Raw genomic sequence first — 19,081 nt, 5'->3', positions numbered from 1 at the left:
CAAACCAAAACAAAATTAAGTGCAAGAATCCTCAACAAAAAGCAAGTATGCATAATTATCCAATATACTAAAATCATTCACGAAGGAGATATTCAACCTAATCCTGGCCCCACCTATCACAATGAACACAAATATAATTCCATCCCACACACTTCAGTAACCCCACCCTGGTGATCTAATTTTTGCTGCAATAAATGTTAGAAGTATAAGAAATAAAACTGCTAAACTACATTCCCGGATTACCCAACATAAGCCTGATGTTCTTGCTGTAACTGAAACTTGGCTTAAACCCAGCATAAACGACTCTGAAGTCATACCTCCTGGCTATAACATCATCCGTAATGACCATATAAAGAGGAAAGGTGGTGGTATTACTTTAATATTTCCCAGTACCTACCACATTTCCCCTTACAGCAAACCCAACACCAAAATTCAGTTCAGCAGAGCTTCTTACTGCTTTCCTTAAAATAAACAATTATAAACAAATATGTATTGCTCTCCTTTACATCCCCCTGTTGACAATACAGCTATACTGGAAGATATAATAGTTTGGATAGCCATAACACTTCCAAACGAAAAAATATTACTAGATGATTGGAATGTCAAATGGTTGGACATAAACTCATGAACTTATATGGTTTCACACAACTAATCATTAGCCCACAAATTATAGCGAAATAGCAAATTTGCTATTAAACTGGATCCTAGTATCAGACCCTAGCAAATACTCCATCACATGTACAATGTCAGACTCTCTCAGTGATCAGCTGTCAATCTATACAACTAGACATCTAATATATCCAGTTAAACAGCATATTTATAAAACAACAAGCAACCTTTCCAAGTTTAATCTACAAATGTTCATTACTACACTATCATCTATTAAATGGAACTTCCTAAAAATCCTCCCTTTAGACAATGCTGCAATTTAATTCAATACAGTTTGTCTAAATATCCTTGCACCTCCTAGAAGGAAGAAACTGAAAACAAATAATGCAATTTGGCTCTCCGAAAAGAGTGCATGAATGAAAGATAGAGAAAAAGTATGGAGGGAATGGCAAAAATGTAAATCACGTCAACATCTTGAAAACTTCAGAATGCTTCACAATTGAACTAAAAAACAAATACATGAAGACAAAAATATTATACTACAATAACTTGTAATATAACACTAAATGCAACCCTAAAAAAATTCTGGGCATCCATTAAAGAAATCTTACATCCTGGCCAAAAATGCAACCCAAACTCCTCTCCCGATAACTCACCACTCTAAACTACAATACAGTTCAACTCTTATTTTATAGATAGTATAACACCTCTAACCAAGGATTTCTCAACATCTAATCCCAACCCTACCCAACAGCCACATATCACTACATACACTTTTACCTGCAAACCTGTGCCGACATCCTATATAAAACTACTATTAAGCAAACTCAAATCGCTCTCTTCTTCAGTTGATGACCTTACAAGTGAGTACCTAAAAACAGCAGCCAATAGCATTGCCTATCCTGGCTCAGTCCTTATAAACAGGTCAGTCCAGGAATCACATGTTCCTACTCTCTGGAAAAAGTCACACATTATCCCTCTGCACAAAGGAAGAAATTCAACAGACAATAATAACTTTAGACCTATAGCAAACGTATCTCCCCTCACCAAAATACTTGAAAAATGTATTCAAAACAGTTGCTGGACTATCTCCTGCAGGAAGAACTCCTATCCCCTACACAACAAGGCTTCTGTCCTTCCCATAATACTAGCACTGCCCTTCTAACCTATATAGACACTGTCAATAAAGCTAGAGATAATGGCAAACTAAATAAAAATACACTCGAAACAAACTAAAACCAATTAAAAAGATCGACACCAAGAATCCAACTGAAGACAATAAATCCAAACACAGGACTGCAAATGATAGTTAAGTGCTTTCACTCACTTTATTCACATGAGCTTCATCAGAACAAAATTTTTGCATTCAAAGTCCTTTATAAATTGTTACCAATTAAGTCACATGACATTCTTAAAGAAATTTTCATATAAAATATAAATGTGTGCAAATACAAAAAAGTATAATACTCTAATGTAATAACTGTTACAATATAAAAATATACAAATTAAAATACTACAAAATGTAAAAAATATATATATGTATATTTTTATAACTACACTATAACGTGATATAGTATAATATTAATAATAATGATAAATCAACTTGGTAAACTACCTATTTCTGGCCATTTGTAAAAAAACATTTCATGTTAATAGTACCATTAAGGCCAGGAGATTCATCAGCAATCAAACCTATTTCCCACAAACTTTCTCTACACTCTAGGAAAGTCTTGTAGTCACCAGAAAACAGATCTGAATTCACTCTTTCCAAAATTAAAAATAAAATTTCTTAAAAAGTACACATTCTGCAGCATGAACTGCCAAGGCATTGTTACCATCATTTTTTCTTGTGGCTAAACAGTGCTCATAAATCGTCTTGTTTAAAGCTCTAACAGTTTTACCAACATAAAACTTCTGGCATGTGTCACATGTAGCGCAATACACTACATTGGTAGTGTTACAAGTGTAACAGCCCCTAGCCAAAAACCTTCTTCCCAGATGTTTAAATTCAATACTAAACACATTACTCATAAACCTACACTGTTTGCATCTACCACAAGAAAAACTCCCAACAGAACTAGTCACAGAGTTCAAAGCCATCTGATTTTTCTTATTCTCCGAAATATGTTTAATACTGGTGGTCTTCTTGTAGGAGAAAAAAGGTCTGTCACCCAAAATCTTTGCAAGTTCAGTATTACCCATTAATACCTTCCAATGGTCCAATAAATTTTTTCTAATATAAACCATCTCATTGCATACTGGAATAGCAAATCCTAAAGAAAATTTAGAAAAAATTTTGTTTTGGACACTAGGGGATACTCCCCTAAAAGTATCACTAATGCTCAAAATGGGACAAGCAGACATGTCTCTAAGTACCAACACTTCCTGAACTATCTTTTTGAGCCAAACCAAATCGTAACCTCTCTCTACAAAAAACTGTAACAATCTATCCACCTCATTTGAAAAGACTAAGTGCTCTGCAGTCAACCTACTGAGACGTATGAATTGACCTTTGACTACTCCACCTTTCATATGAACAGGATGCAGACTTTCTCTATGCAAATACTGATTAACAAAGGTGTTTTTCCTCAATATTTAACTCTTAAATTTCAAGGAAGTAATGTCAAAAGTAAGATGCAAGTCTAAAAAATCTATAGACTCACCAAAACTTCCAATAGTGAACTTCAGAAAAGTTGTGCTATAGTTCAAACTATTTTCTTTATTATTTCTAAACTTGTCTAAAGCCTTCAACACAGTTTGTCACAGAAAACTTCTACTTCAAATGTCCTCACTAGGTCTCTCTCAGCCCACCCTTCTGAGGTTCAAAAGCCACCTGTACAACAGTTATCAGTCAGTAAAATGACACTCCACTCTCTTTCCTTACCTCCCAGTCACCACCAGTGTACCACACGGCTCTATCCTTGGTGGCCTCCTCTTTAACATTTTCACCAACACTCACTATACGGCCACCCTAATACACTACACAGATGATTCTGCTTTCATTTGCACATCTGACAACATGATACATTTCCAAAAAATTACTCAGGAAGCTTTGACATCCACTGAATATGGCTTTGTAACTTGCAACTCAAGCTCAACCCAAAACAAGACCAAACTACTACCTTTTTCACCCAAATCTCTCTCTCATGAAAAAAACAAAATTTAAAGTCCTCTCTATTGATAATATAAGCACTGCCATCACTTCTCATAGCAAACCATTAGGGGTGATAATGAATGATAATCTTACATCCGACCTGCATATACAAAATGCCATAAAAAAATTCATCAAAAACTAGGGATGCTTTACAGAGCCAAAAACTTTCTCACCGACGCAAGAAAAACTACACTTGCTACTAATCTCCTCCCTACTCTTCTTTATGGCACTCCAATCCTTAAAGATCTCCAGGCTTCACAAAATTTAAAACTTGAACAATGCTAAATTTGCAGCACATACCCCTTTCAGAACCCACCACTGAACAGCACTGAAAAGCCTAAACTGGTTAGAACTGCCACATCAAATAAAATATACACAGCTCCTTACCACCTATAAAATTATCCAGAATCCACTTGCCTGTCCAGCACTAAAAAACATTCTACACAACTATGTTCCCAGTTGGTCATTGTGTTCCAGTGATCAAAAACTCCTGGCTGTTAACAAACCTAGCAAATCTGCTGGGCATTGTCTGTACTTGTACAAGGTAGCTAAGGCCTGAAACTCCTTACCTGTATCCATCAGGTCTATACCCACCCTCTCATCTTTCAAAACTGCTCTGAAAGACATCCTAGCTAAAATCTGGCTCTGTTCTTGCTCAAAATCAGGATAAACTCTATCCCTAAATGTGAGCAAGTACCTTTTCATTCCTTATATCTCCTTACTCTCTCTTCTTCACTTACTTCCTTACTGTTATCAAATTCTCTTCCATGACTTTCTCTCCAAATATACCATAAGTCTGTTTTTCCTCCTTTCATATTGCATTTCTTACTTCTACTAGACTAACTTACCTTTTATTTCTCTACAAATTGTGTACAATTTCTCTAAATATTTAATAATTTTCATATAGCTTGTATAGACTCTTAACCAAAGTTTTTACATTACATCTAATTTGTTGTAATTATTTAAACTCCAGATCTTTATCTTTTATTTTTGAAGATTGTAACATCATTGTTCTTAAAATGTTTGTAATAATTTGGAGCTTTTAGTCATGGGCCTCCGCTGAAAATGGATTTCTACCCAGTTGGACTTTCCCATTAACCAAATGTCAATAAATAAACAAATAAATATTCTAATCTGCTGTTACCTTAGCATCCATTCCACATGCCACACACTGTTCGATTTCCACACATCTTTCATTTACCTATTGTTATTGTCCTACCCATCTTTCTGTCTATACATCAGTCCCTACCCCTTAACCGTTTCTCATCAGTAGTAGTCAGTCACCTCCACAACAATTAATCCCGGCTAAGAACATTCCCCCTTTACATAGCCTCCATCACCTCCACCCTCTTGTGCACTAATCTCCAGGCTACCAACTAAATATGTCCTCTTCCCATCTTTTACACTTCCTTCTACTCATTCTTCTCTCGCTCTCTCTCACTTATCCACAATTCAACTAGATCATGCACAACATAAAGATCTTCTCAAACTAATGGCATGACTTAAAACATTAAATAAGATAAACTCCCTCCATGGTGACCTGTCTAGTTGCAATTTATTACAAATTTACATAAATTTATATTATTTTTTTTTACAGTTTCTTCATAAATGCAACATTAGCTCCTTTTAACTCATTACTTATCAAACTTTCTGTCCTGGTTGCACTTCTTATACTACTAAGTGGTGACAAAGAGTCCAATGCAAGCCTAGCAACCTCCCCCAGCAAACAACTAACCCCCACTGTAAAGTTTTTTAATTTAACATAAATTTACATATATTTAGTAATTACATGGATAGATATACATTAACAGAAAAGAAAACAAGCTATTACAATTATTTTTCATTTTACGAATTGTTAATTTTCATACACTAAGACTATACAATTGTTTTCTTAGCAACAATTCATTCCATCATTACATAAATTGCTCAAGTCATACTTTCTCTGAAATTTCACTCCTCCTGAAAATTATTCTGCATGCACCATTCACACAAATTCCATTGCTTGTTCCCTTTTCAAAAGAACCCACATACAATTCTTTTTTTCTCTTTTACAACATTCAATTCTTCAGTTACAGTTGGTTTAGATTTTGATTTACATTTTCTAGTAACTGCTTTTTTGACAGCAAATATAATTAAACTTAGAAAGGCCTTACTATGGCTAGGCAATTCAGTTTCTATTTACCAGCTTGAGTCATTTCCTTAGTTACAATAATTTTCTTCCCTAACATTTTTGACAAAGTACTCTGTAGATATTTTTTAAATATTACCAGCTTGTTAAATTCCCAAAAAAATTTCCCAGTTTTTTGTCTCTTTTCCATCAAACTGCCAGGATTTGCTATCTACCTGAAAAAAAAGTTCACTGAAGTCTGCTTGGAGTATAAAAATATCTATGCAAACACTTCCATGCAAAAATCCTACACATTTCAGACCGTTGTACACTTAGGAGCCACACAAATGTCCTCCCACTGTTACTTTGTATATTGGCTTTTTATTCTCATTTCCAGTCTTTTCTAACCTTTGCCGATTGATTCTCATAGTTAGCAATAGTTATAGAACCCCATGGTTCTGGTGCTGGGACCTCACCTTGTTTGGCATCAACATTTCTGAAGTAAAAGCCAATACCAAAGAGCTCTGGTTGACTAAGTTTGCAGCAAAAGTCGCTTTTTACAAAATTTGCAGATTACTGCAAGCTAGAAGCAGTCATTGAATTTCCAAACGACTTAGCCATCCTACAGGAAGGTTTGTTCATAGGTAGGTACTAGGCTATTGGCCCTAGGGCCTATATAAGCCTAGCCAAAAAATGTACCCTGGCTTTCGCTGCCCAAGAAAATTATTTTCCTGTGCCCCTGTCGAGCAGAGCCACAGAAGTGATCCCTGGGGTGAATTTCCCATTTCCCATCCAATCATCAGGATTTTTCTTGAAGAGTGCTAATGAGGAGCTCTGTTTGACATAGATAGGTAGTCTGTTCCAGAGTATGGGAAGTCTCTGGGTCAGGAATCTATCTCTCCAGCATGTTCTGTTTATTGTGGTGACAAGGTTTAGGTTCCTAGAGCGTGTAGCTTGGAGGGATTAGGATTTGTGGAGCATGTCCCAAATAAATAACTGGTGCCAAAATCGTGAATTGAAGGTAAATGGCAAACATATATTACCGTATCCTTTGGGAAGTCATTTATCCCAGGGAAGTACCAAATTAACAATATGCCCCTAAGAGTTGATACAGTTGCTCGGGATTTAGGAACTCACACGGACAGTCACCCAATTTTTGACCAACGTGTCCATTGTGGTAATTTTGCACAGCTTATAAACAAAGGGATTGTGTCTTGATCAAAGGATATCATTGTCCCTCTTTACTTGGCCCTTATTAGGAAAAATAATTAAATACAGTGCCACCTTCAGCAAATATCTGTCCAGACTCATGCAACAACCGAACACCCACTGAGATACCTTACTAAAAGAATACAAGGCCTAAACATCATGTCCTACATGGACTGACTCAAAGCCTCATCACTATACTCAGTATCCTACTGACTACTAAGAGATCAACTGTGTCTAGCATACAAAACATCCTCCAACCCAGTACTGATGGATTTGCTGTACATCAGCAAGTCATATGGCAGAATAAATACTTGGTCTAGGGATCTGAACCTCCTTGGCAACATCAACAGAACAGTGTGGAAGGACAGGTATATCTCACAGAGGATACCTCTGCTTTGGAAGAGACTCCCTAGCCACATAAATCAATATTCATCCCCGTCTACATTCAAGCACAAATTTGAACTATCAATGGGAAACAAAAAACTGTCCCCTATACTACTAATGGACAAAGAGAGCTCCTAAATACATTACCCCATGAATGAGTCCCTTCAAATTATTCTGGTACGATCTCAGTTATTCTCATTAGGGGTAATTATCAACCATGGAATGGGTAAGACCAATCTCTCTAACCAAATGGATAGGTTAATTCCAGCACAAAAGGAGAAACTGGCTAGGATTAAAATGGCCCTTAAATGCAGCTTGCCTAGTACTGACCTATGATGCATTATTCTATATGTCCTATTAATACCTTTTAACAGCAGCTTCTGTTTTAGATTGAACAAAAAAATTCAACAAGAGGGGGCCTTTCACTTAACACTCCCCTACCGTGAACTTGCAATCAATGTTCAGACTAAAATATTTCTTGCCACGGTCTACATCTACCACCACCAACTTTTTTTATCATACAAGAAACCCTGCAACTTATCTTCAATAAAATCATGCAGCACAAACTAGTTTCCACTGGTAACTTTAATCTCAATTCGGAAGGCAAAAATAAACCATACCCAACATGTTACTTTCAGCACTGGATACTATCCAAATTCCTCTCAATCTTCTGTCATTGTAAGATTATTTATGAGGATAAGGTCAAACTTTACAACCTTTCTGCTCTGCCCTCCACTCTTAGCAAACATAACCCCCTAAGTTACTACTGAATTTTTAAAGACACAAAACTACCTCCAAGCATCATTCTTCCAAGAACCACTCCCGATTCCTCAAAGGAAATGTAATTCATCAACTGGACTCCTATATATCACTGCAAGGACCCTACGTCAGCCTTATTATGCAACTGCCCCATACAAGATAAGCATCTTCTTTTGAAAAATATTGCACTTTATAATTCAATATCCAAAAGGTAACGAACCATCTTTGACAGCTGATTAAAGACAGAGTTTGCATGCAAAATCAGAATAGTCCACAAAATTATAATGTCCATCCTCGCTATCTTGCATTAAGAACTAATGCTATAATTAAGATCAACAAAGATAAAGTATGCTGTAAAGCACATATCATCGGGTAATATTTTCCCCAAAACATAATTTAATCACATCATTTAATCAAACAATCCAGCATACTTTACATTTTCCCCTCAAATTTATTTTGACACCCTCTGAAACAACCCCTAAATCACCCTAACACATGTCTCTATGATGTCAATGACATACGATATTTCCATTTCAAATTCATCTCTTCAAACAATAAGAACATATCTGCAGAAAACTGACTATCCTAATAAACTGCATTTCCATACTATTTACACTAAAATCCTTTATTTTGGTTCTCTTCTCATTTACAGTCTTACAACTCACATATTTAACCTTTCCCTGACTACCAATAAGTCTACACAGCTTTAAGCATTACCTTATAACCCTAACACCCAAAGTAAATCATCCATCTTCAGGTACTGACATTCAGCCTATTTCTAATATCAGCCTCCTTGCCAAAAATTTTCAAAAGCTTATATACAAATACTTAAATAATTTCAAAAACACAACATTATTTCATATAAGCAACATGGATTTAGGCCCAAATATAGTACAGTTATCAATTAATTTACAAAAAATATCTCAACTATGAAAAAGGGTTTACTTACTGCTGCAATCTTTCTTAATCTCAAAAAAAAAAAAACACTTGATAATGTCAACGAAAATATATTTCTGAATAAGCTAAACTCCTGAAAATGTATGTTCTTGGTTCAGAAACTAAGTTTCACAGTTGCTTCGGGTGGCAGTCTCTCCCTCAACTGTACACTCCCCAAAGGTGTGCCACCAACATCTGGCCTCCATCCTCAACATTTTTCTACATTTATCAATGACTGCCCACAGACCTTCACTATCTTGAAATTATTCTCTGTGCTGATGACACTATATTTATCAACTCAAATGCAAACAGCCTTACCTTACAATGTCATCTGTAAAGTGACTAACCTTCTACGGAACTGACTTTCTGTCAATAGTCTGTGAACTACTAGAAAACCATTATTCTAGTAAGGACTGAAAAAAGCTCCACATTTTACCTCATCTCATAATAAAAGATCCCAACATGTACCCTTCCTTCAGTTAACAAGCACAATTACTTAGGTATCACAATTGACTAAACACATTTTTTTTACTCTTGCACAGCAACAGAATCTTGCAGAACATCAAACCTTTTAACACCTGAACTAGAATGGCTATTGCCATAAATGTCCTCATCCCCAGGTCAGAATATGCCCTACCAATAATTAATAATATTCCACTCCAAACAATTCATGTATCTTGCCTACAGCCATGAACATCATCAATCCACTATCCAGTGAAGTGGTTACTCACTACTGAAAGATCTACTTTCCTGTTTTATTTTGCTTTTAAGATACTGCATTACTCATAGTGTCTACCTCTCCAACCATTACTCAAGATTACTCATTTAGAAATGAAGAAACCTTGCAGTTTGGTATATCTCCACATTGTTTTGTTTGGGGGGGGGGGCTTATCTAAAATACTACCTTATCACTTGGGATATCCTAACTGCTGAAATACAAAAAAAACAACAAGACAACCTTTCCAGCTTTGCAAGCAGCTTAAAACTCACAGCATCATATAACCAAATTTCAAATGTTTCACTGATAAATGCTCACCATTCCATTTCCCTTATACCACCAAAACCTATATTTTTCAATAAGACTAGAGCAGCCAACAGCTGCTTTTTAATTTCCTAAAACTCTGAAAAGATATATTGTTTATCACAATCATTCTAGTCACCCAATATTCATCTCAGTTCTCTTCCTCTGTCCTGTTGTTATTTCTCCGTCCTCCGCTCTCTTCTACACTAACTCCTTCCATCCCTTTGCTACTCTTCTGTCAACCTCCCAATATTCTCAATTACCATACTTACGCATCCAACATCAAAATCATGCCTTCCCCTAACAAAAGTCTGTCTAGTTACTCAACTCTGTAGACTGATTTAAGGATTCTACTCTTACACAATGTGTATGTTCAACATGTAATACTCTGCAATCAATCTAATCTCTGTGACTCATTGCACATTTAGAATGTGTGTATTTTGTGTCTTTTTATGTTTTGTTAATTTTTTTTTTTTAATTTCTGTCATTTTCTCTGGAGATTTTCTCCCTGGGCCTCCACTGAAATGGGCTCTTGTCCAGTCGGACTATCCTGGCAAACAAAAGTAAATAAATTCTCATCTGCAATAATTGTACATATGTACAATATAAAAACTCATTTACACATAATTCTTTTTTTAAACTACAATTCATATGCTACAATGAACCCCAGGGTTCTGTGCTATTTGGCATCTACTTTTCTGAAGTAAAACCCAATACCATAGAGCTCTGGCTGACTAAGTTTGCAGATGACTGTCATTAAATCCCCAAACGACTTGGCCATCCTGCAAGGTTTGTCTGAAATGAATAGTGCAGAAATAATGGACCAAAACTAAATGCCAAAAAATGCAATATTGTATCCTTTGAGAAGTCACCTACTCCAGGGAACTACTGCATTGACAATATGTCCCTAAGACTTGACCCAGTTGTTCTGGGATTTGGGAACTTATGAGAACAGTGACCTAACTTTTGACCAACATGTCTACTGTTGTATGATAGTCCTGTACTGCACAGCTTACACAGGGATTGTGTCTAGATCTAGGGATGCCATTGCCCTCAGTAGGCCAGTCATTGAATAAAATTCTCCTTTTGGCATGTATCTGTCCAGACATATGTAACAACTGGAATGCCCACACAGATACCTTACCAAAAAGATGCAAGGCCTAAACAATATGTCCTACACGGACCAACTCAAAGCCCTGTCATTATACTCAGTATCCGACAGAATGCTAAGAGGTGATTTGTGTCTGGTCATTACTGATGAATTTACTACACATCAGCAAGTCAAATCAAATGTAATATTACACATAACTTAGGCATTTCAATCTGTACTGTATTTTGTATTACTTTAAATAGGGTAAGTAATTTAACTTATGGTATCTGCTCTTTCTTGTATGTATTGGGGTAGTATTGTATTTATTAGCTATGTTTATTCCTCTACTTGTATGTGTTGCTGCAATTTCCTTTGTAATCTCAAAAATTGAGCTGATGCACGAAAATTTGTTTAGGCTACAGGTGTAGTTTTAAACGACAAAGTTTACTTTGTCAAGTGTCATCAGAAATACTCAGTCTAGGGATCTAAATTTATTCTGCAACATCAACAGAACAGTTTGGAGGGATAGGCATATCTCACAGAGTATACCACTACTGTAGAACAGACTTCCCATCCACATAGTTCACGCCTATCCATTTTCAAGTGCAATTTAGATCTAGGGATGGAAAACAGAAAATGTACACTAGAATTGCCCCTACACTACTAAATGAACACAGGCAGCTCTTAAATGCTCTATTCCATGCACCGGCCCCCTCAGATTAACTATGATATGATCCCAGTTATTCTGATTAGGGGCAATACATAATTATCGACCATGGGATGAGTAAGGGCAATCTATAACCAAATGGGATAAGTTATTTTAAACCCAAAAAGGGAAACTGGCTAAGCTTAAAATGGCCCACAAGGGCAGTTAGCCTAGCATTTACCTGTGAACCCGTGTTTTACTGCACTACAATATTCTACATTTGTATCACTACAAATAATACGTGTAAATGTGTTTTGCCTGTGGTAATGAATGAAAAGGGTCACTTATTCACAAGGCCAACAAACTAAAATATACAAAGACGAAATGTTATGACAGGAAGCGCATACACTTAAATCTAAATGGATAAGAGGTTCACAAAACTTAACTAGAGAAATACACGAAAAAAGTATTTGAAGACTAATGGGAGGTGTCAGAAACACCATTATGGCAAGTACAAAGAAAATTTAAGCAGGAAGAATAATGGAACACACGCTACCGAAATGAACAAACGATGAAGTTGTCACGCTCCAAAACTTAAAAAACGAGGTTAGAAAAAGGATCCCTACATGTTATGCTGGTGGGGCTACTACGGCATAAACACATAACAGACTGGATAAATCGTGGCAGTATAATGAGACTTAACTGTTATTCTGGGTATACATAACTGAATGAAAGAGCACAAACAACAGGGAACTGGCAGAGTTTACTCAAGACTGCAAGACAATATTAAAAAAAACTACACTGTGGCACTGGGTTTTATTAGACTGTACCACTATTAGAAAAAAATCACATCCGGCAAACAACAAGAAAGCGGGTAAGTTATCAACAGGAAATCCATTCCACTGACAATCAATGTAGACAGTATAGGTACAAACCTTGGGCAACACAACAGACAATTAGCAACAAATCTGCCACTAGCAACGTTCTGGAAAACATTCTGCATATGACTCAGGATAAGAATTCAGAGAATGTCGCTATCAGAATTTAACCCGGAAATACGTAATAAAAATCACACCACCAGAGATCATTAAAGTTTCAGGCTGCGTCACGTATTTCTACGGGAGCAGGAACTAGAGCAGTTGTATGACGTCATGTGTGTCGTAAAACTCGCATACAAGGCTTGTCCACTTTAAAATTACTCAACTGACGTTCTGCTTTGGAAGTTGCGTGTGACAACGTGAAAGGTAAAAGTAGTATCGCAGTTAATTACTTTAGATATCAGAGAGTGTCCGCTTAGGAGCTGCAGAAGTGTGTGGAAAAGTTATTTTTTAATGGTCTGGACTGCAAACCTTTGTCGTTACATTGACTAATGATGACATTCTTAGGATTTGATTTCAAGGCAGGGATATGTATTTACGACTTGTGCTTACACGGTACTAGTGATCTGATAAGCGTAATAGGGTTACCACCTGGCCCACTTTGTGAGGGACAGTCCCTCTTTGGGCAGGTGTGCCCTGCAAAACAATTGTAAAAAAGGAAAATGTCCAGAGATTTTAGGGCAAAATTATTTCCTATAGTTTATGTAATAGTTGCATAAAACAGTTATTTTGTATCTGAAACACATGTTATAAGAAACAAAATAAGCAAGTAAAATGCTACAAGAATAAGGTTGTATTTAGGCAAAAAAAGTGAAGTTATGCTCTTTGTATTGGCCATGGGCAAGGGAACCCGCAGGATTTTTTGCAGGGGGGTGCAAACCCAAGCCCTGCCCATGCAGCCCCACCCCTCTGCTGCCCCCGCCCACACAGCCCCACCCCTCCACCCACGCAGTCATTCCAGTAAACCATTACTTGGCTATTTCTCCGCATTTGTCATAGACACTGTTCAAATCTCTGTGTGCATACTGTTTTATGCTTTACTTCTACAATGATTACAGATATTTGGATTTCATTTACTACTTTTATTTCAAATTTTATAGCACAAGCACTGACGGACATTAACTAAACAAAGCAAGTGTCTTACAATGAAAAGAGACTTTGCATTAAAACTTCTCTACCTTTGAAACCCACATTCACTGAAACACTGAAACCCACATTCAAAGAAAATGCATCTGGCCAGTGGCAGGTTAAATTTACCTTTGGGCTGTTTTTAAATCATAGGCCCTTGCACACATTTTTTGGTCCATGCAAATGTTCTTTGATTCATGTTTCTGACTGTATCAATTATAATATATAATTGAATTTTATCCCTTGTATAATAGCACCACTTGTTAGAGTATGCTATACATTTAGTTTTGAACACTTTTCCAATAAGCAATGAAACAAAACATATGGGCTAATAATGGCAAACTGCCCAGTTCAGAACACTTCAACCATAAAAAGCCACTCAAACTTCTGTCATTACAATCTACCAATATCAGTCTGTATGCACAATCTCTGCAGAAGTAAAAGTAATCTGAATAATTACATATTAAAGATATCTGAAACTACTGAAGAGGTTGTTGCTAGAAAACAACTTTATATTTCAGTGTTTTCAAGGAGACCTGGTGGTGGAATGAGGAAGTTCAGTTGAGTATACGGAGGAAGAGGCTGGCAAAGAAGAATTGGGATTGTCAAAGAGATGAAGAAAGTAGACATGAGTATAAGGAGATGAGGCGCATGGCAAAGAGAGAGGTGGCGAAGGCTAAGGTTAAGGCGTATGGAGAGTTGTATGAGAGATTGGACACTAAAGAGAGAGAAAAGGACCTGTACTGATTGGCTAGACAGTGGGACAGAACTGGGAAAGATGTGCAGCAGGTAAGGGTGATAAAGGATAGTGAGGGAAACATACTCACAAGAGAGGAGAGTGTGTTGAGTAGATGGAAAGAGTACTTTGAGAGGCTGATAAACGAAGAGAATGAGAGAGAGAGAGAAGGTTGGATGATGTGGGGATAGTGAATCAGGAAGTGAAACAGATTAGCAAGGAGGAAGTAAGGACAGCTATGAAGAGGATGAAGAATGGAAAGGCTGTTGGACCAGATGACATACCAGTGGAAGCATGGAGGTGCTTAGGAGAAATGGCAGTGGAATTTTTAACTAGATTGTTTAATGAAATTTTGGAAAGTCAGGGGATGCCTGATGAGTGGAGAAACAGTGTTTTTGTACCTATCTTTAAGAATAAGGGTGATGTGCAGAGCAGCAGTAACTACAGAGGGATAAAACTGATCAGTCACAGCTTGAAGTTATGGGAAAGAGTAGTAGAAGCTAGGTTAAGAAGGGAGGTGATTATTAGTGATCAGTATGGTTTCATGCCAGGAAAGAGCACTACAGATGCAGTGTTTGCTCTGAGAGTGTTGTTGGAGAAATACAGAGAAGGTCAGGAGTAGTTGTATTGTGTCTTTGTGGACTTGGAGAAAGCATATGATAGGGTGCCTAGAGAGGAGTTGTGGCATTGTATGAGGAAGTCGGGAGTGGCAGAGAAGTATGTAAGAGTGGCAATGGATATGTATGAGGGTAGTGTGACAGTGGTGAGGACTGCAGTGGGCATGACAGATCCATTTAAGGTGGAGGTGGGATTGCATCAAGGATCAGCTCTGATCCCTTTCTTATTTGCAGTGGTGTTAGGTTGACAGATGAGATCAGACAGGAGGCCCCATGGACTATGATGTTTGCCGATGACATTGTGATATGTAGTGAGAGTAGGGACCAGGTTGAGGAGACATTGGAGAGGTGGAGATGTGCTTTAGAGAGGAGAGGAATGAAGGTTAGCAGGGCTAAGACAGAATATGTGTGTGTAAATGAGAGGGAGGGTAGAGGAATGGTGAGGATGCAGGGAGTAGAGTTGGTAAAGGTGGACGAGTTTAAGTACTTGGGATCAACAGAGTTCAGAGTAATGGTGAGTGTGGAAGAGAGGTGAAGAAGAGAGTACAGGCAGGCTGGAATAGGTGGAGAAGAGTATCAGGAGTGATTTGTGACAGACCGGTACCAGTAAGAGTAAAAGGGAAGGTCTACAAGAGGGTAGTGAGACCAGCTATGTTATATGGGCTGGAGACAGTGGCATTGACAAAAAGGCAGGAGTCACGAGCTGGATGTGGCAGAGTTAAAGATGTTAAGATTTGCTCTCGGTGTGACTAGGATGGACAGGATTAGGAATCTGTATATTAGAGGGTCAGCTCAGGTTGGACAGTTTGCAGACAAAGCAAGAGAGGTGAGATTGCGTTGGTTTGGACATGTGCTGAGGAGGGATGCTGGGTATATTGGGAAAAAGATGCTAAGGATGGAGCCGCCAGGTAAGAGGAAAAGAGGACGGCCTAAGATGAGGTTTGTGGATGGGGGGAGAGAGGACATGTAGGTGGTTGGTGTGACAGAGCAAGATGCAGAGGACAGGAAGAAATGGAAAGAGATGATCCGCTGTGGCGACCCCTAATGGTAACAGCCGAAAGATGGTGATGATCTAGAAATTCAAGGCCTACTGCCCTTGAAGCATAAATTGCCTATGGTGCCTTGCACAGTCTTTTCTAGTTATTAACTTTAAATATTAAAGAAATATGAATATTAATTTAACAGGAAGAATGAAACCCCCTAAGCCCAGAAAAAGTTCCATCTACAAAATGCTTTCAAAATTGTTCGAATGAGGTTACATCCCATCAAAAATACACTTTTTAATATGTATTCTCTTACATATTGTTGTATGTTACAAAGAAAATGTATGAAAATAACTCTCAAAATAAGGGGAGGGAAAGCAGACAACCAAGTGATACGGCGAGCCAAGCAAGTCCAGTACTGAATTCATTATCATCAAAATTAAAATGCATTGCAGCACTCATCAGAATTCCAGAATATACAGCACTATCTTTTTCCTTCTTATTCTCTGTAGAACAGTGAATGCAATTTGTCCACTATCTTTAAATGCACCTTGATTATCCCCTGTGAAAATGCCTTAGGCATAATGATATCCAGCCAGTCAACAAAATGAAATAAAGAAATGCTTAGGTTAAAAACAATAAACTGTCATGCTGCCTTACTGCTCACAGAAACGGGTGGTTTTAGAGGGTGTGAATTGATAGATTATACTATGGAAGCCATTATAAAAATGTTCAGACTGTTATATAACATGAAGTTTCCTTTCCCATACACAGCTCCCCCAGCCATTCTAGTATCCCATTACTTGGTAATTTCTTCCTATTTACCATGAATGAATTATAGCCTGGTAATGCAGGGGTGCTCTCTGGAGCTTTGAACCAGGGCTCTGTCACTGCACAGATGTCGGTGTTCTCCATTTTAAGGAGTGCTTCGAGTGAGTGCATTTTGAGGTTTAGACTTCTAGCATCAAGTAGCATTACCCTCAGATTTTGCTTGCTTGTACCTGTTATGATGGTGAATTTGTCATTTGAACCTTGCCTAAAAAAGGCACTATAGGGGTAGCAAGAGCCTTAGCCAGTATCCGGAATCCCAAGGCCGACAGGTGCAGGCCATCTCTGGCAAAGCATTGTGGCCTGTCAATCATGTCGTCCCAGGCAGACAAATACTGGATCCCCTTAGAATGACACCAGAAGCTTAGCCAATTGTTGAAATCAATCATTTTGTCCTTGTACTGTGGTATAATTCTGGGTGATGGCAGGATGCTACTCAGGGCTAGGGTCATACCTGCCTGGGCTACAAGATCGGAGAGCTCCTCCACGTCTCTTTTCATGTAGTCCAGGGAGATACGTCTCAGGTCATTCACACCAACATGGACAATGACAGTGTCATATTTGTACTTGTTGTGGAGTGACATGAGTGCATGCATTATGTGGCAGATCGTGGCACCTGACAGGCAGCTGACAGTATCTTTCTCCTTGTTTAGCCTGGTGAGTGGAACATCAGTGTGCCTGACTATAGAGTCACCTATGACTAGAGTGTTGGGTACGTTAAGCCTTGTGGGCAGTGGCTGAGTGGCACACTGAGTTTGTGGGCTGTGTCATTTGGGTTGTGTTGGGGGGGGTGGAGTTTGCTTGCATTTCTGCTTTGTTTAGTAAACACCAAATGAATAAAGGCATGATATCTGAATATTTTTGAAGACATTTTAAGCATGGAGAATAATCTGGAGAGAAAAATGGTCAACTCTACCAAGAATTTCAAGTATGGCTGCTGCAAATGGCACCACTAAGTCAACAGCAATACTGATGTATGTAGCTATGGGATAGCATGGCAGAGAAATTAAAGTGTAGCATGCCTTCAACATGTCTACCATCACAAAGATCATTAACTAATGAGGTATGCATCCATCTCCCTCCTTAGTATGCAGATTTGCTAAAAACTAACAACAATCAAGCACAGACATATAAGCAGCCAGTCAGTCAAAAGGCAATGTGAACGGTTAAAGCCAGTATGCTGGCTACTGGCATAACAACTTCATAAGGTTAGCATGGCACACCATGCCAAAAGCAAAAGGACACTGAATTTAAATAAGTCATAGCGAGACATGACATTTTTGCTGTAACTGAATATAGCCAGAATGCAAATGACATTAGTCAATAATCACACATATAGTAGATTATACATAAACATCACACCCAACTGTTGGTCATTGGACGTTTGTTTAGTAATTATTAAAATAGATGCATTCAAGCTGTTGAATTCCAGAACGTTACTGCATCCAATTTGTAAACTTCACCATAATTCCGTAGTCTGGCACATGTATAAAATGTATATGAAAATGTGTTAATGATGCTGCTAAACAATTTAGTTTTTTTGTTCTTATGCAGCATGTTAACGATGCAATTTTAAGGTGACCCCCCCCAAAAAAAAACTGAAAACACAAACAATGACTCTCAACTTCCATTAGAAATGACATAACAGCCATTAATGTTACTACAACCTAGCAATGACTCTCAACTTCCCATAGAAGTGACATAACAGCCATTAATGTTACTACAACCTAGCAATGCCTTTACAGAATAAAAAATATATGTTTCTGTTTTAATGTTATTGCTACTAATTTTTCACAACATAATTTATTAAGATATACACCACAGATCAATAATTCCCAGCTTACTTTTACCACATTTGCAAACTCAATTTCTAATGCACAAAGCAATTTCTTAAGAACATTTCATGCAAAATGAAAACATAAAGGCAAATATTCAGAAATTCCAATTATACAACTTTTGCTAAGAAAACATGCAGTGCGTCCTGCATTTATTCTGT

General features: G+C 37.6%; 1 protein-coding gene across 4 annotated transcripts in view; it reads right to left on the bottom strand.

Annotated features, from left to right (window-relative positions):
- SUMF2 (sulfatase modifying factor 2) overlaps window positions 1-13,012 on the bottom strand; it is a 342,981-nt gene extending 329,969 nt beyond the window's left edge. For 2 of the 4 annotated variants that reach the window (XM_044054213.1, XM_044054216.1), the window contains exon 1: window positions 12,851-13,008. In XM_044054213.1, the coding sequence (XP_043910148.1) occupies window positions 12,851-12,911 (61 nt within the window). In that variant the 5' untranslated portion in view covers window positions 12,912-13,008. Of the gene's footprint in view, window positions 1-12,850 lie in introns of all 4 variants that reach the window. The other 2 variants (XM_044054215.1, XM_044054214.1) reach the window with 2 other exon arrangements.
- Window positions 13,013-19,081: the final 6,069 nt, after the last annotated feature.

This window comes from Protopterus annectens, chromosome 13.part0, assembly GCF_019279795.1.
Source record: "Protopterus annectens isolate FY-2018-M chromosome 13.part0, PAN1.0, whole genome shotgun sequence".
In the NCBI taxonomy this organism is placed as follows: domain Eukaryota; kingdom Metazoa; phylum Chordata; order Ceratodontiformes; family Protopteridae; genus Protopterus; species Protopterus annectens.
This window is presented reverse-complemented; position numbering and strand designations above follow the sequence as displayed.